The sequence below is a fragment of the Ochotona curzoniae genome, unplaced genomic scaffold (assembly GCF_017591425.1).
Source record: "Ochotona curzoniae isolate NIBS_2020 unplaced genomic scaffold, NIBS_Ocur_1.0 scaffold_3223, whole genome shotgun sequence".
Classification (NCBI taxonomy): Eukaryota; Metazoa; Chordata; class Mammalia; order Lagomorpha; family Ochotonidae; genus Ochotona; species Ochotona curzoniae.
In genome coordinates this window covers 7798787-7823161 of record NW_024467108.1, presented here as the reverse complement: position 1 = coordinate 7823161, position 24375 = coordinate 7798787, and the positions used below count along the sequence as shown (strand labels likewise).

The 24375-nt window shown below is 45.1% G+C and overlaps 1 protein-coding gene across 4 annotated transcripts in view; it reads left to right on the top strand.

Annotated features, from left to right (window-relative positions):
* TENM4 (teneurin transmembrane protein 4) overlaps window positions 1-24375 on the top strand; it is a 356529-nt gene that overhangs the window by 167303 nt on the left and 164851 nt on the right. For all 4 annotated transcript variants that reach the window (XM_040963945.1, XM_040963947.1, XM_040963948.1 and 1 more), the window contains 3 exons: window positions 5301-5471; window positions 12012-12226; window positions 13883-14093. In XM_040963945.1, coding sequence (XP_040819879.1) covers window positions 5301-5471; window positions 12012-12226; window positions 13883-14093 — 597 coding nt within the window. The remainder of the gene's footprint in view (window positions 1-5300; window positions 5472-12011; window positions 12227-13882; window positions 14094-24375) is intronic.

The following is a 24375-nucleotide window of genomic DNA, read 5'->3' as shown; positions in this document are numbered from 1 at the left end:
TCCATAGTCCTGCCACAGTAAATTCAAAGCCTGATGTTGATTTTACGTATTTCTTGACAAAATGATTTTTCATATACATACCTGATTTTGCAGAGAAAAATGTGAAGTTCTGTATCCTGCTTTCTCTTTTGCCCCCTCACCATTATATGTTAAGCATTTTCTCTCAGTGCAGGTTGTTGTAGTTATTTTTTTATAATGATTGCCTTGTATTGCATCCTGCACCTATAGCTTAATTTAGCTAAGTCAGTCTCCTATTTTTAGACATCTCGGCTGCTTCTGGTTGTTTTCCTATTGCACTTCTGTGTACATTTCTGTATCTGTAGTTTCTTGGTTGAGAGCTATAAAATGCCACAACTTTCTATCAAAGCCAGGAATGTGAGACGGTTGCTGTTGTTTTTCTGTTTTTCCCACTAGAAGACCACAAGTCAAAGAATTCTGGTGACTTCGTTTTGATAGAAATGACCTTATTTAGAGCAAACCCCAAAAGCCAAAAGCTAAAGTACTAATATAAAACAAACAAAATGGGTGGCCAGGTGGATGATCTAATTCTCACTGTCCTTTAAGAACAAACGTGTCCCTTACGTCCTCAGTCCTTGTGCTTATCACCAGCCCTAGTCCCTCTCTGGAAGTGCTGAGATGCAGATGCAAGCAAGTGGCTCTGTGCATGGTGACAGAGGTGACTCCCCTGCCCTTACCTTGGCTGCCCCCGTGTGATGATGTTGCCCGTTGTCTCCTCTTGGCCGGATGCTGGGGAGAGCCTTCAGGTCTGAAAATGTTAAGATGGGGCTACCACTTGCCGAGTCATCTCTCTCATTTTGCTGTGCAGAAAGAAGGTGATGGGAAAATGTCAGCCTGGCATCAGATTGGCCAGAGCCAAGGGAATCAGAATCTCTCTGTGCCCTGCTCTTGGCTTTCAGAAATCATTAACATTTCCATGTGGGTGAGCCTATGACGCCACCACCTTTTCACGGCCTCTCTCTGAATTCTTAGCATCTTTTCAGCTCTTCACTGAATCACAGACAATCTCCTTTCTTACACAGACCACATTCAGTTTATTTGAGAGCTTTCTGTACAATAGTTAAGAATCCATGCCAAAAGATGCCATTTAGATAATTCTGGGATATATGTGGGTAGAGGATGATCATCATTAATTCCTTAGGAAATAGGGAATACAGTAACTAATATTTACAGCTTCAGTAATCTGATCCTTCCTTCACAGGCTTTCAAAAATATTTCCTAACTTTTTTTTACAGTAACTGTGATACATATATTGCTTTAATAATCTGGTCTATTCTTACCAAGCTTTTAAAACTATTTCTTAGTTTTTTTTTTAATCCATACTTCCAATTGGGCTAACATGCATTTAGTGCCATATATAGATTTTAAAAAATATTTATTTCATTTATTTAAAAGGCAGAGTCACAGGAAGAGAGACAGATCTTCTACTCCCTTGGAGGAAAGGTCTCTTGGATCACTTCCCAAGTGGCAGCAACAGCAGTAGATGGGCCAGGCCAAAAGCAGAAGACTGGGACCCCATCCAGATCTCCCATGTAGGTGACAGGGACCTAAAGTATTTGAGACATCTTCTTGTTATTTTTCAGGGAATGTGTCAGAAGTATGGAAACTGGGACTTGAACCAGCATTCATATGGGTTCTTAGGATCTCAGGTAGTCATTTAAGCTGCTGTGCCACAAGGCTGACCTTCATACACAGGTTTTAAGTGGGGATTACAGTGAGCCCTAGGAAAGTTTATCAACGGGCACTGCCAGACATTTATTTTCAGCCATTGTACTGCTTGTGGCTTTATGGTTACGCAGATTTCATCTTGTTTCAAGGAAACGTGGAAACTCAGAAGTTTGGTTTGGGAATACAGGCTTCTGAGCATGCAGCTGGCCTGAAATGCTCTGGGGTCTTAGGTAACTTAGTTCCCTGGATGGTAATCACTTTGGCTCCAGTTCTACTGCAGTTCCCTTATGGTCCCTCTCCAGTAATGTTTTCTCAAACTACCTTTATGTGAGGATGAAACTGAATAGCATAAGAAAGCATCTGTAGGCATTGCATGTGCGGATGATTCCCATGGTGTGTGTCACCACTAATATTTTGATGACTGTAAGATAAAGCAGAGTGTTGTGCAGAGTTCCCATTTTCCAGGCTCATCTCTGGCCTGGCCCAGCACATACTGTGTCCATCAGAAAGAAGAGAACAAAGCTCCCATTCCATCTCCCTTCCCCTCCTATCTCCCTTCCCCTCCTCACCACCCAGCACTGAAAAAATCAACAGCAGCAAACAATGCCGTAATGAAAGTGAGGCTCACTTGCCTCATTAGTATTGCAATATCCTGAATCACAGAGAAAAGGTCTCTGTTCTTTAGACTTTGAGACAACATTCATATCTCTGCATCTTTGCCTCGTCTTGCTCCTGCTCGGAAGTCTCACCTTCCAGCTAGCTACAGCTCCTCCCAGTCTTGGTGAGCCTGGGTTCACCTTCCCTCTCCCCAGTCTCTTAAATCATTTCCTAAGAACATCCCCATAAGTAGGGGTTAGATACAGAACTCTGTTAGGTGCTTTTCAGGTGTACTTCTTCCCCAGGGCCTCTGGCTGGCCTCAAGGCTGTGTGGCCCCTATGATTACAGGGGCCTAGACCAGAGAAGAGGGGCTGCCAACATCCACCCTGTCACCTCCCTCACCCAGCTGTAGGCTGTCCTGCTCCAGCACCCAGACCTGCAGTGTTTTAGCTCGTGGCCTCTCCTCCTCCCCCACACCAGTGTATTTTTTTTAATGCAAGGACTGACTTATATCTTGTTAAAAAAATAAGAGGAAGCTTTGACAATAAAAAATGTCTCTTCAGAAAGCAGTGAGAGTTTTATTCATTCTGGAATTCGTTAATTCTCATGACCTTTTAACAAGACAGCGCTTTTGCACATTTAGATGAGATAATTGATTCTAATGGGGAAGAAGCTCATTTAAACTGCCTGTGCCTGAGTTGTCTGCAGTTCAAACCATTTCTCCATTACCTGTGCAGATGCCAATACATACACTGAAACAATGAGAAGGTAAGCAGGAATATGAGCTAATTCAGATTTGCAAATCACAGAGTATTCATTGCTTCCAGGCAAGCAAGTGCTCTGATTATGATTGACAGCTTCAAAGAGACAGCAGAGAGCAGAGTAAAGCACCGCCCTTAGTACCTGGTGCCTATAAAGGTGCTTGGTAATCATCACCTCCCTCTGTCATCATTACTCTCCATAACAGGAGTAAATGTGTAGCTTCCGTCAAGTATGGAAGTCACATGTGAAGATGCACAACTTACTGCATCTTGGGAAATCTTTTTATTCCCATTTCTCAGGCAAGAATGCGGCAGCCAGGAGGGGACAGTTTGGGTTCAAGATCAGTTTTCTTACCTCTGCTTAAGTACAGCTTCCCTGGCATGACAGTCACCAAGGAGAAAGGAGAAAGCAGAGGGTCACTTCTGGTGAATGTGACCCAAGTTCAACCTCCCAAACTGTTTTCCACACGGCCTGCTGTAGGACTTGAAGTCAGAGCATGTACTCCACAGGGCAGTCACCCCTGCAGATTGAAGTAACGTGGGCCTTCAAAGCTGCCAGCAGGAACACCTTCCAGAAACTTCCTCTGTCACGGGACTCTATATCACTGCCAACAAGTAGGCTTAAGAACCTTGGAGGTTTTTGGTGAGTCGAAGGGAGTGTCTCCCATAGACCAGCCAGGTACAGCTGGAGAGAGGCTGTGTGACTGAGAAGGCGGTGTGGGGCCTGTGGAGACAAAAGCTGAAAGGTGTGGGTTTTCAGAGTTTGAGCAATCCTGGACTCTAACTCTCTGCCTCTTGCTAGCCATCAAGCTTTGCGTATTGTAGTCTTTTGTGTGGCACTGTGTTTGAAAATAGGACTATGGATGTTCATTATTTAGGGTTGCTTGTGAAATTTAGAGAATATGTTCATTTTTGATACCTTCAGTGCACAGTAAGCATTTAGTAACTGGTCATTTGTAATTGTCAGTGCTTGACTCAGGATGTGGGAAATTGATGTCAGTAACCCTGAGGAGGTGAGTCTAGACCCCTGGCAGGTCCATGGCATGGAAACAAACATTTGCTCTAGCAGCAGAAAACTTTTGGCAGACCCGCTGGCTTCCATGTTTTCTCCAGTATTATGTATCTTAAGGGATGGAAGGTCCCATCTTTGGAGTCTTCTAGACTGTTATACAAGGCTATTTCACAGTGACTACCTTAGAAAAACAGAACAGAAATACATGCAATGGCACAAAAATGAAAATGCGCAAAAAATATGGCAAGCAAGTTCCTCTTACCTCTGATTTGTTGCGTCTCTTTCCATAACAGAACATAGCTGCTGTTTGGGGTAACTTGTGTGTCTCTGGGACTAATGCTATTCAAACCAAGGATGTGAATGAGACACCCTCTTTTGCATGTATAGTTTTTGCTCCAGAAAAATCTAGAAAGTGCCTGTTCATTCTTTCCTGTGGTTCTCTACAGCCTTGTCCTGCGACTTATCTGTCTAGCCTCTTTTTCAGTGAACCAGTGCCTAGTGTTCAGCTGTTAGCAGCTGAGCTTCAGTGAGTAACCTTGTGCATGCATCATTTAATACATGTGTGAGGATATCTGAAGGAAATTTCTAGAATTGGGAACTTCAATTCCTGGGTATAGCCTAAATAGCTTTTTATCAAATACCAGCTTATGCTGTCACCAACAAAACTTGCTTCCTGTCTCTGCCGATAGAGCAAATTCTCACCCCTTTGTATCTGTGCCAAATTGTATGTGACAAGTAGTACTTCCAAATCTGACTTGCATTTCTTTCCCCACGCATAATGTCAAGACTCTTTTCATGTGATGAAGAAGCCGTTTGTATTTCTTACTCTGCACACCGCTCAGATCCTTGCTGACCTTCCTCTCATGTTATTGGACCTTGCTTATTATTTGTAGAAGTTATTTTTGCAATAAGGAAATTAGCTGTGACACAAATACTCATGTCCCTTGTCTAAACTGCCATTTATTTTTTAAGTGGTCAAGGCCTCCTCTAAGCTCCCCTATCCCACTCCTCTCCCAGTTTCACCTGTCTGTGAGCTCCTGGAGGGCAAGGTCCAAGATTCAGTCACCTCTCTTCCCCCCTTGCTATGCAGGGCCTGGCACAACAGGAGCTCTCTTTGGGGGCAGTTTGTGGAACTGAACTGAATGTCTGTGTCTCCCTACCCTACCCACTCTTTCCCCGTTCCTTGGGAGTTCCATTTCCCCCTCCAGCAGAAAAAGATGACTTTTCTCATTGCTCACCACAGCCATGCACCTGTTTGGCCTAAACTGGCACCTGCAGCCGATGGAGGGGCAGATGTATGAGATCACGGAGGATACAGCCAGCAGTTGGCCTGTGCCAACGGACGTCTCCCTATATCCCTCAGGGGGCACTGGCTTAGAGACCCCTGACAGGAAAGGCAAAGGAGCCACAGAAGGTACGGTTGCTGCGTTGTGCGTGTTGTGAGTCCTCTGTGTCTGCCTTTGAAGCAAGGAGGCCTCCATCGTGGGCATCCTGTGCCTGGCTCACAGCTCCATGCTCTGGCGCTTCCTCCATCCCGTCACATACTTCTCACCAGCTGCCAATTCACCTGTCTTCATTGCAGTTCTGTGTCACTGTGAGCCCTTGTGGGGCTCTGGCAGGGCTCATGGTGCTCCGCAGTGTATCATCCCATGCCTCAAGGGAAACATTTGGCTTTCACACTGCTGGGGTGGCCATCTTTGGGTGGGGTTGAGAAGAGCCCTTTTGGGAAGCCTTCAAGAATTGAAAAAATGGGTGTGGGAGTGGGGTGGTGTGCCCTGATGGAAATGTTCTGGGATCCTTGTGGTTTAATGGGAAGACCAGGTCTAGTATTTACCAACCACGTTGCCTTGAGCAAGACACTTAGTTTCTCTAAGCATCAGTTTCCTCATCTGCTATGACAGTAGTCGTTAGAGTCTGCACATGTTCATCCCAGAACTGTTTGTCAAGAGGATTTTATTTCACATATAATCCTCACAAAGACCCTGTGAACCAAGTTTAATTATTGCTGCCCATTTTAAATGTAAAGAGAAAGGATCACATTCATTGACTTGGACGAAGTCACCCCAGCAAGTCCATGGTGGAGTCGGACATGAACCTACATCTGTGATGCCAGGGCTGTTGCTGTCCCCCTGGCTTCCCTAGCTGACCCACCCAAGGAAAGAGATGTGCATGTGAAACCCTACAGTGTAGTGATGCTCAGATGTTCCTGTCAGTGACAGGAGTGGCACTGGCTGCATTTGGAGTTCATGGTTCCCAGGTGGGATATCCGAAGACCCATGTTATGTATTTCTTAGGAGATTTTTGAACATTTCATAGATAAGTATTCTTTCTACTATCTACTTAAAGTGGTACACTTATAAAAACTGGCACCAGCAGAGATGTCTGAGCTAACAAGCCAGCCTGGTTGTCATTCTAGGCATTGTGGCAGCCACATTTTCTGCGTCTGCTGTGACTTACTTTATCTGTCTGGGGTTTCTACAGTCTGCCTCCAACCTTTGTTGCTTCCACATTCTTCTCTCATCTCTGTTAAATTTGGGGTTGCTGCTGAGCTTCACTGTCCTTCTGAGAATTTTCCTCTCAGCCATCTTTTTTTTTTTTTCTTTTGTAAGGTGCCATAAGCTTGCTGTAGTATCTATTCATGACCATTGGACGTCTCAACTAAGTTTAAGGGGATATGAGAACTTTAGACATTTCCAGAAAGCCAAACCAAAACCCCAACCCATTGTTTTAAGAAACAAATCTAGTCCTCTCATTTGCAAATATTTTAAGACAAAATATTCAGCAATTATACTTTCTTTTCCCCCTATAGGATAAGGAGATTAAGGAGGGATGGAACATGGATAGGACCAGGGAAAAGCTCAGGCAAGGGACCAGGAGCCCTGAATTCAAGTCCAGCTATGGCCCCTGAGCTTTGTTGTGACCTTAAGCAAATCTCTTGAACAGAAATTCAGGGTGAGTTTCATTACTCTACAAAGGGACAATATTGAGCTGGATTATTTCTAAGGTATATTCTAATTAGCAAGTTCTTGGGGTGAAATTGGTAACAGAGTCATATGCCTAACACATGGGGAAGTTTGCCTTGTCATGGTCCTGCCTGTGGCCTAGTAATGCCCACGTAAGATTATACTGTCAATTGCCATAGGTTAAATACCATAAAACAAAAGCCATCTTTAGACCACCATGTCCAAATGCAGATCAAAAATATGGTTGGCCTTCAAGAAATCAGTACAGGGTTTCATTTAGCTGAATGTGTTTCCTCCCCCCACCCCACCTCCGTGATCCTTATCAAACGTTCTTTCAACAGGAGTTATATCTCTTTAAAATCTCCCACTCTAATGAAATTAGTTTGTGGGTTGTTTAGGCTTTGTTTAGCTTTTCCCAAGGAGCAGAAGGTGCAGATAAGAGACAAAATAAAATTGCACCAGCTTATTGGTTTATTTTAATTGGAGTATTTTTGCTTAAAGGGATTATCTGTCATTACTGATGCAAATGGAAATCCTGTTTACAAAACTCTTAAATGCAGTGCAGTACAGGAAAGTGGTCAGCATCACAAGCAATTACTGTGACAAAAAAATACATCAGTCTGGAAAAAACAGGACAAACCTTCTTGCATAGTTTAGGTGAGACCACATGATTAATTTTTTTTTTACTCTGCTCAAACAAATGCCTACTAAGTTTATGTTTCAAATTGTAGTGTTAAAAATCTAGTTCTTTAAACGTTTCTTAAAAGGAAAATTCTTTAATCCTGGGTGCTTATTGCTTGGCCGGTCTGAAGGGGTCAGAGAGAAATCCCAGAATGTTGACGATCCTACTCCACAATGATAGTGTGGGGTATAGAAAGAGGCTCCATGGGCTTGTGGCAGATAGTTCAGAATGTAATTCCTGAGCCCTCCTTTTATTGGCCTCTATAAATTCATATCAGTTATTCAATCCCCTTTGGCTGTAATTTCCTCTTCAGTGGAACAAAAATGAGAATACCATCCTTTCAAAGCCTAGTGATGAAGAGGCACTCAGCCGTCGTTAGCTCCCTTCTTCGCAGCCACTCAAATCCCAAGCTTTTTCATATCAGTTATTAAACTCCTAGAAATCAAGCTCATTAACATCAATCCTCACAGATCGTTGGATGTTTTTTTAACAGTTTTGAAGGATCTGTATTTTTTTTTAATTCTACAACTTAAATCTATGATAATCCCAGCCTTGTAAATATCCATCATGTTTTGAGCATAACGTTAAACTGCAATGCATGCCATGTTTTTTAAGTGGATGTAACCATTTTGGGTTGTTATGGGGCAGAAACCAAATGCAGCAGCTTTTCAAAGTAAAGCCACAGAACTTATGTTATGCATTAATGGGGAAGGGGGAAAAGCACTGAATAAACAATCATTTCTGATGGTTGAATTGGTGGGCTAGGGATAGCATTTTCTTTTTTCTGCAGTGAAATCAAAATTGCCCATCGGTTTGAACCATGCAAATCACTGCACGCAGGCTCAGCTGGGCTCTCCAAAATGGAACAGCTTATTTTGATAACCAAGTAAATTTCAAACAGTTGCTAAGGAAACTAAAGGATTCTTTGTGCAAGTTAGTGCATTGAAAAGAACTGAAAAAAAATGGAGGGAGGGGGAGAGTGTTCGTTGACAAGGAATTTAGAGCCTACGTGGATAGGTATTGGTTCAGGCAAGTAACAGCTATGATTGGGGAGCACATGGAATTTCAGTTCTTCCAAATCTTCTTGTATGATGGAGCCATCAAATCATTGCAGCAGTTTGTGCAGATATTTCTTTTATGGACATGATTGCATATTTTCACAGCATTGCTATAGGGAACCTAAATCTGTCTAGTGTTACAAAGAACAGGGCTGTTACCAGTGGTATCTTCCCTCTGAGATGCCATCATGTCACTGGGGGCCTCTCTTTCTGAGCTAAGTTCTTGGGAGCCTCTGGGGCACCCATGATGGGAATGGTGTTCTGCCCTGTGAGTATCTGAAGACCCTGCCTGTTGCCTTTTAACTTCAGTTTTCTAACTCATAAAAATAAATCTCAAAAATGACCAACTTCATGCCAGGAGCTTCTTCAGTGGATCTTGGATATACCCTAAACTAGGGTTGATATTTAGCCTGCTGAGGCTATGAATTCAACTGAGTCCTTGCTTTCTGAGAAAGCCAGTGCACCCTGCCACCACTGAAAGTGTCTTTGTGGAGTTATAGTGAATCTTTTATCCATTTAAGCCTCTGAGAAGCCATATTCTAATAAGCAAAGAAGGACCCCCAAATGGCTTCCTCTCAAAATGGCTTGTTAAGCCTGATAAGCCTCCAATATGTAGATTTTATCCCTGTTGTGAGAATTAACTGAATTAATGAAGATGCCTGCTAACATACTTGGAGTTCTTTAAATGGTAGCTGCTCCTACTGGCCATGCTACTCTCTCTATCTTTACTACTGTTTCTGCTACTAAAAGTTACTATGATTGTTCTCCAGATTGTAGATAGAGAAAATTTGATAAACAGAACTTTTTCCTTCCACTCTACTCCTCTCTCATTACTTCACCACTGGTAGGTCTTGCTCTATGGTGGGGTATTGATATCCTGGTTCTTGCCCCTTTATGCTTAAAATATGTAGAAGGAGAAAGGCAGTGAGGGTTTCTAATGGGCAAGAGAGCCTGCCTTCAGCCCAGCCAGTCTCCTGCCTCTTTCCCATCCACAGTGTCTGCAGGCAACAAGCCATGGTCCCATTCCCACAGTTGGTTCAAGTGGAGCTCACTGGGGACAGAAACCCTCACAGAGTCATGCCCTGGTAGGGGTTATGCTCTGGACATAATTTTTATTTCATTGTGTATACTCCAAAGAAGATTTTACACTCCTAGGGAAAATACTAGAATGGTGGAGAGGCCTCCTTTGTCACCCTGTCTAGGATAGGAGCCAACTTGCTTGTGCTCCTAGGCTGCTGAATCCCCAGGGACATCTGGACCTGACCTCTGACCTGCTGGGCTACAGAGCCAGCAGAGACTGACACTCTATCCCAAAACTCTGCTCAGCGGAGGAGAAAGCGAACTGAGCAGCAAGCATCTCCAGCCATGTGCTGAAACCCAGAGAAGTTTTCCATTATTTTTAGCCATAGAAATTACCTGAATGCAGACAATCCTCAAATCTCATCATCTCTGACTTTCATCTGCTGACACAGGAAATGAGTCCTTGGAATTAGCAGTGCTAGGCTGCCAGCTTTGCAGTGTCTAGGAGCAAAAGTTCCAGAGAGCATGCCGCTTTTATTTCCCACTGCTCTTGGTTCTCCTCCATCGTGGAGCTGAAAACTGAGGGGGTGCAATAGCACAGGGCTGTGGTAGTGGGAACCCACAAATCACACAAGGAGACTGAACACTTCTTAATGGCTCATGAATCTGACTTCTGTCTTTGAACTTTGTGACTCACAGAGTGGTGGTTCGCATGTCTCTGTTTCCAAGGTAAGAGTCTGGGACACATTTCTCCCATGGAGCAATGAGATGCAAACTCTTTCCCATGCTAATGACGGAACACTACTGGGACTTTTATTGATGGCATGCATTTTAACTTTTTTTTTTGTTGGCACATTTTTAATTAAAATAACATTTAAACGGTTTGAAGCTAAAAACCTGATGTTTCTGCCTAGAATTTTATAAGGGAATGATAACATATGGAGAAGTTTAACATTTAAATTGAATTTTATTATTTAAAACAGTAAAATATTTTATGACTACAATACCCTGCCAAGCTCCATTTCAGCATCAAATGTGCTTTGTAAGGGGTCTTACAGAGCTAGGGAAGGAAAAAAAAAGACATTTTAATTCCTTATTCTCCAAATGCTTTTGTAAAAAGCCCCACAAATGCATTTTCTTCACAAATGAATTCTTGTTCTCTAAGGGGATTCCTAGAACATCTCTAATGACAGAAAGAACCACAGAACTGGGACATCTAGGGGGTCTTCTCTAAGAACCCACAAAGATAGTCTGTTGGTGTGATTTGGGCCTTTTCAGTCTTAAGGGTGGTCTTCTAATGCCCCTGCAGTATCCCGTTCCCTCCCCACTCAGAAGGCCGCTGTGAGACAAGAAGTTCGAATATGTGCAGTTAATATGGAAAATGAAATAGGCACCCCTCCTGACACCTGTGATGCCCCCAAGAAAGTTGTCACTCTTGTGACTGGGACAGGTGTGGGCAAGAGACCCACCCCCCTTCTGACCCTTCGGATGGATTTGGGTTCAGGGTTGGGAGCCTGGGTCGAATATCCTAGGATGATATAGACTCTGTGAATGAACTTGGGAAATTCTCCCAGCTTCACCCACAGTTGTGTACAAAGAAGCATTTTTTCCCCAAGAGACATTCCTGCCATTTGGAACCCCCTCTTCCTGCCTCTCTCCCAAGCTGTCACCCTACTCCTGAGCAGAATTTTATTTCCCATTTATACCCAGACTGGTTAACTTTCTAAATGCTTTGCCCCACCCAAGGAGTGGTTCTCAGTTGTAAATTTCCTAACACCATCTATTTTCTCTGTCCTTTTGGTTTCATCATGCAATCTTTTACACATCCACCCACCCACACACACACACGCACACAATTACAGATACTGTCATATAACTGCAAATGATTATTTTTAGGATCAAAATATATCTTCACATGCTGTGGAAATATGCAGTAAACATATGGCCCTCAGGGAGGACTTATCCTGCTTTGGAAGAACACATATTTGCAGCAGAACAGTTGAACATCAGTGTTGTGGGGGAGGGGGATGGTGGTGAGTTCTGGACCTGGACCTTCTCACACCTCTCCAGGGGGCTGAGTAGGGAAAATGGGCATCCAGAGAGCGGGCAGCAGAGCATCTTGGAGGAGTGAGGCTGAGCAGAAGCTGGACATGAAGATGCTCTGCTGCCCAGATTTGCACATGGCTAACCCAGATGCTGTTGTCTCCCCTTCCTTCCCTGTGTCTTGGTAGGAAAGCCCAGTAGCTCCTTTTCAGAGGACAGTTTTATAGACTCTGGAGAAATCGACGTTGGGAGACGGGCCTCACAGAAGATTCCTCCTGGCACTTTCTGGAGATCTCAGGTGTTCATTGACCATCCTGTGCACCTGAAATTCAACGTGTCTCTGGGGAAGGCAGCCCTGGTTGGCATTTACGGCAGGAAAGGCCTCCCTCCTTCACACACGCAGGTAACGAGAACCCCGACAGTCAGGGCCCCGACTGGCTCCACCAGTCAGTCAAGGGTTCCCACCTCAAATTATCACCGCTTGTCAAGAAGTCCAACACACCTCCTTGAGCCTAAAGGGAGCTGGGAATTCCATATATCTCGTAGCCTGCATTCACCCTCTGGCACCTCTCAGACCTGCCTTTCAGAAGACTGAAGTTAATCCATAGAGTTTTTTAAAGGAAGGAATTCTGTGAAACTCTCAATGGACTTTTTGCTGTTACTCAGTCTCTGAAGTTAAATTATCCAAGAAATGTGATCTAGAGGGGAAAGAAAATGCATGTGCTTTGAAATCACACAGAAGAGAATTTGAATTCTGTTGTTATCAGCTGTGTAACCTTGGGCCCATGACCAATCCTCTCAGAGCAGGTTTCCTAAGCTATAAAATAGTGATAACAGCCCCCACTTGGCAGGGTTGTTGTGAAGAATAACAAATAACATTTACAAGGCGGCCAGTGCGGGGCCTGGCTGAGAATGCCTGAGATTTCCTGAGTCATGCATTTCTTCTCGCCTTCAGGATTACACATTTGCTTAGACACATGCACACCAGAAAACCTGCAGAAACTTGGCCAGGATGATTAACGCGTCACCAGTCATGGCTGTTGGAGAGAGAGAATGATGCAGGGCCTCCCAGTTCTGCAGTGGAGTAGAATGTCAATCTGAGGCTTTTATCAGACATCCCCAATTCAAACATTGTCTCCACAGTCCCTTAGTCATCAGTGGTTTTCAGTTCAAGGACAAAAAGAGACACACTTGCTCAAGATGAAGCTAGGAAGTAACAGAGGGAGCCTGTGGCCTGTGACTTGGTATAAGTGGTACTCTCAGTCCTGGGTGTGGATATCCAGTTTCACCTGAGATAGAATCGATAACTGCCTTTTGTTTGTTTTTCAAAATCTAGACAGACAGAGAACTACTCAATTTGCTTGCTATTCAGTCCATAGGACTTAACCACCTACCCGTTGTTAACAGTGTATGGCTGGCTCCCCTGGCGAGTCACACTAGTAGGCCAAGATCAATTGGCAATTGTATTTGACACGGTCTGCAATTATTGACAGCCTTCTGAGCTAATCCGGTTTAGTCCCCGCTAAAATTGCTCCTTGGAACTGGAGTTTTTAGAAAGAACTGTTGGAAAAAGGAGAGCAGACAGGAGTGAAATTTTCTTTTGCACGGGACTGACATTCAGGTCACATCCAGTGTGCTCCAGGCCCATTGCTAGACCCCTCACTTCCCTGCCCATGCAGATGCCCAACACTGCTTGTGTGTACTTCAAATGGTCGTGAGAAGGCTGCGTTTCTACTCACTAACCCCATGGTGACAAACCACGATTGTCCTGGTGCAACGTCAACCAGGTGAAGAGTCACACACACACACACACGACACACATTCAAAGTGGAAACTAAAAATACAATCCACTAATTATGACACACTCACAGGAGAGAACATTGGTGTGAAACCAAACAAAATAAAAATGGTCCCTGGGGAGAAGCCCTAGTTAGCTTGCAGCCTTCTAGCAGTTCTGCCTCTCTCAGCTTCTGCTTCCTGGGTCTGCTCCAGGAGAAGCCCAGAGAGGGAACCGTGCTGCAGCAGGTCTGATGTTAATTGCACTCTCTTTGCGCTGTAGTTTGACTTTGTGGAACTACTGGATGGAAGAAGGCTGCTGACCCAGGAAGCACGGAGCCTGGAGGGACCCCAGCGCCAGTCTCGGGGCGTTGTACCCCCCTCCAGCCATGAGACAGGCTTCATCCAGTACCTGGACTCGGGAATCTGGCACCTGGCTTTTTACAACGACGGGAAGGAGTCTGAAGTGGTTTCTTTTCTCACCACGGCAATTGGTAAGAGCTCCGCCCTCCAGGTTCCTTTGGATGGGGGAGGTTTGGGGACTTTGGAGGCTGACCCTGACAAGAACACATGTCTTGCCCAGAACACTGGGCACCACCTGTTGTCTGGCAGGAGGTCATCTTCATTGGGCTTGCCGGACATGGAAGAGGCTTGGGTACAAGTAGGGATTATAGGAGGGGCTGGCATTGGAGCCCAGTGCAATTGCTCACCGCCTTTGTTGTGCTGTATGGAGGGTGCAGTGTGGACCAGTAGCTACATTTCAAGATTAGAGGGTGCCTGAAGGACAGGAACTGCAGTGGAGCCTTCCTGCCCCCCCCAGCACTCACCTGAGCCCCAAGGTGTGCTGATTTTTTGTCCCAGGTGTTCTTGGGAGTTAGTGTGGAAAGTGTGCTCTGCTGTGAATCGCTACCTGTAGCTGAGGTTCTGACCTTGCTCACTTACGATTTCCAACTGTGTTTCACAAGGTTCTGCAATTCCTGGCTCCTGTTTACTGGTGATGGCCATGTAGAGGCTAAGGGTGTACACGTGGCATGGGGGGAGGTCTGGTTCTGGCATGAAGCTGTCATTTGGCAGGGTTACTGGGCATCCTTTCTCTTTCTGGACATGGCAGGAACATACCCACCAAGTTGCTGTTGGTGCCTGAGTTGCAACCTGTTGGTCCCAGTCTCATTTCTCTGAGGTATAACTTGCCAGGAGTGTGGCGCTTGCACAGAAGCAAGAGCCTTCACAGTAAGAATGCTTCTATTTTTTTATTAACTGAGCATAAATAGGGAAGGATATTAATATAACCTCCAAAGAAAGCTACTTTTAATTAGGATGTGCATCTTAAAGAAATAAAGCGTAGGTCTGTGGTGAGATCCCTTTGCCAATTCATGGCTTGTCAGAGCTTGCTAACCTATTTTGTCATAATTAGGGAGATGGTCTTGCTCTTCCTGCCAGTTCCTCTGTTTTCACTAAATAATGAAACCCAACTTTGCGTTCCCTTAACCCTGTAGTGTCTTTTTGTAAGGCAAAGCAACACGAGGACAGAAACAGAGAAAACTTCCATCTGTCAGTTCACTTCACAAATGCTTGTAAAAACCAGGGCTTGGCCAGACTGATGCCAAGAGCCTGGAACTCCGCTTAGGTCCCCTACATGGGTGGCTTGAACTCAAGTCTTTGAACCAGAACCTGCCACCTCCTCCCAGGGTCTACGGTGTCAGGCAGTTGCATTGGAAGTAGAGCAGGATCTCAGACTCAGGTCCTAGATGCATGCAGCCAAATGCCTGCCCCTCTAACATCTTGTGGCCCCTTCAGGCTCAGTTTGGAAAGTACTTATGGGCCACCCAGGGGTCTTATTCAAATGCAGACTATGTTTCAGCAACTGTGCCAGTGACACTGGTGTTGCCACACATTGAAGTGCCTTGTGGGTGACTCTTAGGCCCTGCTGAACAGAGTTGTCACTTCAGGATGCTGAGTGAATGTCCAGGTTTCTGGAGCCTGTCTCCAGAAACAGTGACTTGGTGACCTGAAACAGGGCCCGGGTATTCCTGAACCTAAGAATATGTCAACCTAGCTTTGAAAACCACATTCCAGTCCTGCCTTTCTGAGCCTCCCTGAGCCTCATTTTAACTTTCTGGAAAATGGAAAAATAATAGCACTTTGCAGTCCACATTATGAAGATTATTAAGTGCCTTGGCCGCCCAAAGCACTCGATAACTGGAAGGCACTCATGTTCTGTCTGGTCTTCCTCTTGCTTTCCACATTCCTCTTGCTGCCTCTCTGACCTGTCTCCCCTCCAGCTACAGTGATTGTTTAATGAATATTGGGTCCCCCCCCCAATACAAAAACAGACCAATTCTGAAGTTGCTATTAATCCCTCTTTCCCCAAGGGTCCCTGGCGTTGAGTTTCAGCTGTCTGTGATCGTTACCTGTGAGCTGTGAGCTGTAATTTGTCTTGGCAGGTTAATTAAAAGTTTAGGTCTTGTTTTAGTGAAGTCATTATGGTCCCAATATACAACTGTAACTCTTGCCTTTGCTTAACGCACCGATTGCAATATGACTCTCCCTCTGTTACATGCCAAAATGCAGATCCAAAATTTAAGAAGATCTGAGATGTCAGAATCCAGAATATTTATATCTGTTTGTAATTAAATAACAGGAGAAATAATTGTGTTTAATTTAACAAATGGCTATACTGTGTACATTTTTTTTCTTTTCCTTCTATTTAATGCAATCCAGTTGACAACTTTAAACGAGTTTATCTTTTGCCATGAAAAAAAACAAACCTTAAGGCACTTTACAATCTGCATTCATAGATGTGTTCACCCTGAGAGCTAATGTTTGCAGAACTCCCATTTATTCATTCCCCTCCACTCCCCCCACTCCCCAATAGGCACCCAGGCGCACAGGCATGCCACTGGGACCACGCAAGTTTGGGACTAGAACATGGCTACTCTTTGCAGAGACACCATCTTGGCTCCCTTACATGTGAAGAGCCAGAATCAGAAGGTCCCAGCTCTACTCCTGCCCCACTGGAGAGCTAGGTAGCCCTGCTGACCCCAGGAACTAACCTCAGAGGACATAGTGGGGACACCTCTTCCCTGCCAAGGGCCCCTTGAATGTTTATAACAGTATTTGCAAGCCAAGATTGTCAGCCTAAATTTAGCCTGCTGGCGATGTATTAAGTTTTGAGTTCTACCACGTGCAGTTGCCTTGGCAGGGTTGGATCAAATGATTTGGTGGGCCTTATGTAGCCTATGGGCCAGACATACTCCACCCCTGAAGTAGGAGCATGCACCACTAGCTAAAATAGAATTTACCCATTATGGTTTTAAAGGTTTCAACAGAATTGTGGAAGGTTTATCATAGCTCTGCTGATTGTTTGAATTTATGTTACCACACTCCTATTGGAGATAGGAAATTAATGATCAAGGACAGTAAAAAAAAAAAATCTAGGATATAAGTCTCACTCCAATGTTAATCCTTTTTTTTTTTTTTTTTTTTGCAATTTGCCTAGGAACAAGCTCTGTCTTTGTTTTTGATAATGTACTTTTTTTGCCCCATCTGTTGATTCATTCAACAAGCATTTAAACAATGTTTGTTGGGAAAACTGGGTGTTCTCTTCTATATGTGATTCAACCCTGGACAGTAGATGATTTTGATTCTAATACTATAGGTGAGGAAACTGAAGCTCAGAATTTAGCTCACTTGCCTAAACTGAAAGGCAAAGCCCAGCTAGAACTTGGACTCCAAATTCCAAGTGTTGTTCTCACTATGCCACAGCATCTCACTATTTGTCAAGTTACTGTTATGTATTTTATTTATTTATCCATTTATCTGGTATGCCATAGAGTTTCTCCCTTGTTAACTTCCAATCAAAAGTAGCCATTTTTGTATCTATCCTGGAGGCTTTTTTGAAAAGACATTTAAAAAAAAAATCATAAAATCTCACAGCACCTAAAACTTCTTCACATGCATTGTTTGCAGCCCCAACACCCAACAAAATAGTTGTGCAGTGTTTGGGGTCTCTGGGATAGCCCCTTGTCTTTTTGTTTTGGCTGACACTAAAGCATAAAAGGACAAATCAATCTGACATTCTGACAGTGTGAGCCAAGCTGGAGAGCAACAGAGGTGCCCCACAATGGATTTGGAAACCTGGAGAAATGCAATGAGAATCGTGAGAAAACATAGAGATGGGGAATTTTTATGAGAAGCATGCCCTGCTCTTCCCAATGCTAATTGAAAAGGAGAGCCCCTTTGTGTCTACCCAGGCAGCCATGGGAAATCGATCTGTTCTCTGTTCAGGAGCTTGATATGGAGTGAGCTCCCTCCTTCCTCCTTTCCTCCCATTCTCCACAAATACCACGTCCCTGCCGTTTTCCCAAGTAGGGGCACAGAAGTGTGATGTGATTTGAGGGGAAAGTAGCTTATGGAGAGAGGATGTATATACCAAGTTCTTCTCAGCCATGGGAAAACACCAGAAAGGCCCAAGTGCTGTGAATGGACTCCTCCAGCTGGGTAGGTTGGAGAAGCTTCCTGAAGGAAATTCTGTTGGCTCAGCCCCTTACAGGATGGGTGGAACTTTCACATCTAAAGAAGGACAGTGAGAGGGCAGGTGCTAAGGAAATTACTCCAGGGAGTGAGAACATTGTGAATATAGAAGAATAGACAGAAGGCACAGAGCTGGCATGAGGAGGCAGCAGTTCTCTTGACCACAGAGCAGAACCTATAAACAGCTCCCAGGTGAGAGGTTTATTATGTTGGCAATAGGCTCCATGTTAGGTTCAGGAACAGGGTGATGAAATGATGGGAGCCATGGGTGCTGTCATAGGAGGCCCAGGATAAGAGCTTGGGTGGTTGAGTCAAATCACTGGGCTTGAGTTTCATACCTTCATGGGAAAGGGAGGCAGGAAGACAGAGGACTTGTCTGGCAGTGTGAATGGAGTGTCTTGTGGCTTGTCCTGTAGCCCAGTCCTTTTTTCCCCCAGCATGCCTGGATACCTTCATCAAAGTTTTATGTCTTCCAACGATCATTGGCATTGCATCCCTTATGATTTTCTAAAACCACTGCCTCTACCATTTCATGCCCTTGCTTTGGGCGCTGTCCTCCATGTGCACCTGCAAGGATCTGAGGAGAGAATATCCTAGTGTTAGAGGTACACTGTAAATAATACAGAGGCCTGCAGCAGCAACAAGCAGACAATGAGACAAGGGATAGAGGAGTGGCATTGCATGCATTGGAAGCACCTCTCCACCTCTCCCCACATCACCATCCTCACTATAAGACAGAAATATGGCAGTGGGGAAGGAAGGTCTCTTGGTAACGAATTAACCTTCTTGTAGATGACTCCAGCAGCACTTGGCATGAAATTTCTAATGGAAACACTTCTTTGGAAAAGTGCCCGCGCATTCACCATGCCCTGATACAATGATTTATTCCGAGCAATCTGGTCTAAGTAGGATGAGATTGTAGGCTCAGGGAAAACTCAGGTCAGCACATTGGAGACAGACTATAGCCAAAACTCTGTCCAGGGGAGAACAGCAAGGAATAGGGGAGTCCAGGCATGCCAGCAGCTGTCTGTGTCACATAAGGGCAGAATTACCCTCTGTGCCTACCTCCTCTGCTGCCCCTGGCATCCTCACTGTGGCTGCTGAACCTTTTGAATTCTCTATCTGGAACTTCCTGGACAGGGAAGAAGATGACATTGTTCAAACACACCATTAGGCCAAGAAACCAAAGCTCTTCTTTACTATGGGAAGTACTTGGATATGTTTAGTGTTGCAGAACTTCAATCCCTGTCTGAGAACACTGTACATGGAGTGTTGGTGTCCTCTTACACATCCCTGGCCTCCAATGTGTCCATTTAGGGCCAGGGCAGCTGTTCAGTAGGAGCATAAGGGGACAGGCTCTTTTTACTCTGTGCTCTGTCTTCCATGGCCCAGACTATGGGACTCTCATGCCTGCCACCTCATGTTCATACAATGGCTGCTGCAGCTCTGGGACCCATGCTTTCATGAAAAGGACAGGGATCACAGCTTACATTGCTTCAACAGGCCTGTGTCTCTTGGACACTAGGAGCTGGAAGAAAGCCTGAGGAAGTATTTTTCAGCTCACTACACTGGCACTCTGAACAACACGGGGGTTTTCAGGAAGAAAGGAGCTGAGTATGAGGCAGGCAAACAGAAGTGTCTTCACAGGCTTCATCCGGTCTGTTTAGTTTATGCCATGTTTGAGAACCTTCTTGTACTAGACCTTGGACTGAGCTTAAGGGACAACAGCCATGGAGCAGACATGGTGCCCATCCTTGAGGCTCTCATGAGCTAGTGGGTTAGCCAAATTGAAGCTGAGCAAATGGAGCAACTGCCCATGTAATTGAGGAAGAGGGTATGTGGCTTGGTCTAATCTCGCAACATCCTGGGAACCAAGGACTTGGTTTAAGTAAGCTTTGAAGCCCTTCGTATAACTATTTAAGCAGGATGGATGGGAGAAGCAAGTCCAGTCATGAACACCAGGCTAAGCCCAGGTATCTTGTATTCACTCATTCATTCAGCCAGGCATTTGGTGGCAGTACTCACAATACTCCCTGCCCATGTCATCAATATGGACATGCTGCAGACCAAGTCTCCAATTCCCATGTAATCATCAAAGCCACTTAATCCTCAGTGGTGTATATGACAATCTAGCATGGGAAGAGGCACTCTGGGAAGGTGGATGAGAGGTCCAACTCAGACTGCTGGGGCTGGAGTATGAATGGAAGTTCTGCTGCAGGCTTACAGAAAGAATACCCGGGCAGAGAGAAGAGCACATGGCAAGGTCCTGGGTTATGGAAGCCCTGGGAACATAAAGCCCTGTAAGATAGTTCATCTGTTGAATGGCAACCCAAGGGTTGCATAGATTAAGTGTGGCTGCAGTGGGAGCTGGTAGCCAAGTTGTACAGGGTGTATTTACCGGGATGTATCAAGACGTCTTTTGTGTTTTCTCTTTTACCAGGAAGCCATTACTAGATGTTGGGTCATTTGATCTGATGTGTATGTCTAGGAAGTTTCCTCCAGTTGAAAGAGCTGGGAAACCAGTTAGAAGCCTCCTAACTAGTCTAGGCAGAGCTGAGGCTAGCCTGGTCCTTAGACAAGGACATGAATCAAGCTAGATACTTACCCTGGATTCTTGGCCAGCCCCTGGAGTTAAGATGGCATTTCCTCAAGGAAGAGACAGATGCAGGAAGAGGGGAGACTGGGGGAGGACTAGTCAGTATTAGAGGGTGAATGAAGACATGCAGCTGGCAGAGCAGACTTGGAGAGCCCAGAGGGAGGGACCGGAGACCCACAGGAAAACTCAGGAGAGAGTGCAGATGCCATGGAACTCCTCCACAGCCGTTTGTTTCTGTCTGCTCCACAGCCCTTGGGAGCCAGCCTGCCTTGCATGGCAGTTGGTGTGTTTGCCATGTGGAGCTGCAACATGCCAGGCATCTTTCCCAAGCTTTTGTTCATTTCTCACAGTTTCAGAGATGAGCGAGCAGAGATTCAGAGAAGTGGCAATATTACCCAGGCCTCCCCAGCCACCAGGGCCCTCCTCCCACTGTCTGTCATCAGAGTTAATACTGGGAGCCATCTCGAGTACCCACTCAGCTCCCAAACAGCCTGGGGCTTAGGTGACACAGGAAAGAGATGGAGAGATGGAGACTGAGGAGATGGAATGTTGCTGGCCAAGTCTCCTGAGGGACAGAATTAGGATTGCAGTGCAAGTGTGGGCTCTTGCTCCTAGAGCCCAGCGATCAGGTCCAATTCCAGGATTCAGGTGCAATGCCCTCTGTGTGCATCCTGCTGCACTATACAAGGATTCCACAGCCAGAGAGCACCAATGGGATCCCAGCCATCACAGCACCTCTGCTCACTGTGCACTGGCAGTATGCCTGCCATCAGTTCTGTGTAAGACTCATCTACCTCAGTCCTAGGGACACCTGTGACCTGCTCAAGAGATTCCCGCTTGCCTCCCCACCCCTGTCCCTCCATCCTCCTTAACAGTGGAGTTGCAGGAGAAGATATTTGAACAGCAATGGCTTCACTTGTACAATGGATGATGGGATCTGCCACCTGCAGAACAGCAGCTCTGAGAATGTTCCCACACCGCGCTGCGTTCTGCCCTTCCCTATTTAACACCCCTGACATGCACAATGAGATTCCTTGTGTGGCCTGTGTGCTGTAGCACCTTTGAGGCCCTAGTTGAGCTAACGTGAATCACAACTGGCACTGGCATTAGTGGCACAGCATTGAGACTGTTAGAGGCAGGAATACAGTTGAGGCCAGAGGGGCAGTGTGGTCCAAAGAAAGGACAAAGACCTTTTTAAGGTTTTATTTATTTATTAAGAAGGTGGAATAAGAGTAAGTGAAATAAAAAGAGAGCTTCCATCTGCTAATTCATTTCTTCAATACCCATCATACCTTGGGTTGGCTAGGACAAAACCAGGAGTCAGGAACTCCATGTGGGCCCCCCATGCAGTTGGCAAGAATCCAAGTAATTGGACCATCATCTGCTGTCTCCCAAGTGTTAGCAGGAGGCATGATCAGAAATGGAGATGGGACTTGATCCCAGCAGCTTAACCTGTTACGCCAGAGTGCACAGCCAGAGATGAAGCTTTTGGTGCCAACCAGACTTGGGCTTGAAGTCTAAGGGTTAGTGGGCTTCTCGTTGCACAATGTATGGGTTGTGGGATTTCAGAGAAGTCTTAATCTCATCCAGCTCGCCTATAATTAGGAATCAAACCTGAGTCCAGGTTTGGTAATGTAAAAGCATGCTTCATGGTAGGTAGTCAGCATATTTTAGGTATCTCTCAGTTATCCAACATTTGCTTTGCTAAGGGCAGGTGGTTGAACAGTGAGTTAAACAGGAGCCTTGCCCTCACAGAACCTGCTATCAGTAGGAAGAACTGACCTTTTCATGAATAGTTCCCATTGGCTATGGTTTGCGCCCACAGAAAGGTCCACTCAGACAGGGAGGAGGGCCACCACCACTGCCAGTTATGCAGGAGAAGAACAAAGGACTCCCTGCAAGACCAGTACCAAGGACTGGAAGGCAGTAGGCAGGCATTTTTAGCCAGCTGGGCCAGATCTAACATGGGAATCCTGGAAGTAAATAGGAGTTGTTCTCCTTGGCCTGTCAGGGTACATTGCAGTGCATGCCTGTACCTGCAAAAAGCACTGAACCCTGTATACATCCTGTCTTTCCCCATATGCACAAAACTATGATAAAGTTTGTTAGCACAGTAAGAGATTAACAGAAATAACTTAAACATTGAACCAATATGAGGTATATGGTATATAAAATATATAAAAAGTATACAGTAATCAAAATTAGGTGAATGTGATCTGTCTCACACACACAAAATATATTTTTGTAACTTACACTGATGATAGTTGACTGAGGAATAACTGAGGCCATGGAAAATGAAACTGCAGATAAGGGGGGACTATTGTAGAAGGAGAGAGATGCTACAACAAAGGAATGAGAAGTGTATTAGCCTGTTAAGGCCACCACAGTACAATATCCCAGACTGGTAGACCTAAATTTCTTTCTCACACTTCTGATGATTAGCCCTTTTGCAGATCAAGTGTCAGGCAGGGCCCTTCTCTGGGTTGTGGACAGCTGTCTCGTCGCTCTATGTTCACATGGCCTTCCCACTGTGCGTGCATGAAGGGAGAATGTACTGTAATACCTCTTCCTCTTCTTGCATGGACACTAGCCCTATCAGATTAAGACACCCCCTCCCCCAGCATGATCTCACCTAACCTTCATTGCCAAATCCTAGGTCCTGTCTCTAAACACAGTCATACTGGTTATTAGGTCTTTAATACCCCAGTTTGGTTAAGGGGACACAATGCAGTTCCCAACAAAGAGAATGCAGGAAACGATAAGCTGGAACCAGCTCTGCTGAGCCATACTGATGAGCCGGCTGAGACAGAGCACGGTTTGTGTTTCAGAGGGCAGGAAGCCGTCTGTGACATTAGCCCACCCAGGACACATAGCCAGATCTTTCCAACTCCAGCCACTGCCCCTGGAATCCAGTGGCCTGACAGGACTATGAACATGACAGATCCTCAGGAGAGGGTCAGTCATGCTCCCTGTATCCTAGAGCCTTCTGCCATAGGCATGGCTTTACAGGACAGTGTGCACAGCTGCCAGTTCAGGACACTAACTGGCTGACTGTGGACTGTGTTTTCTGCCTGGGGGATAGGGAAGGGAAGGGGCTTGTAGGTTCCAAACCTCCTAGAGATGAACCACTCTGAAGCTGCTCAGATCTTATAATCTATTTTTGCTAGTACTGCTAAGAAATATAAATTCCAGGACATTCCAGGGCACTGTTATGTTTCTTTTAATTGTGGTCCCTTTCAGATTCATACAGAACTTCTTCTCAAATGGCCCAATTGGTTTCAGGGTTTTTTTTAAATCTTTACAAATTCTTCCCAGAATTTCAATGAGCAAAATCCATGATGTTAATAGTCACAGTTTAGTCATCATGTACCATATCTAAGTATTGTCCTAAATGTTCTACTTCAATCAGATTGATTTATTTTTTGAAAGTCAAAGTAATATTTCTTCCTTTCCCTAGTTCATTTCCCAAATGGCCACAATAGCCAGGGCTGGGCCAGGCTGAATACAGGAGCTAGGAACTCCAACTGAGTCTCCTAATATAGGTGGCCCAAGCACTTGGACCATCTTCTTCTCCATTCCCAGGCATATTAACACGGAGCTGCATCAGAAGCAGAATAGCTGAGGCTCAAACCAGCACTCCAGTATGG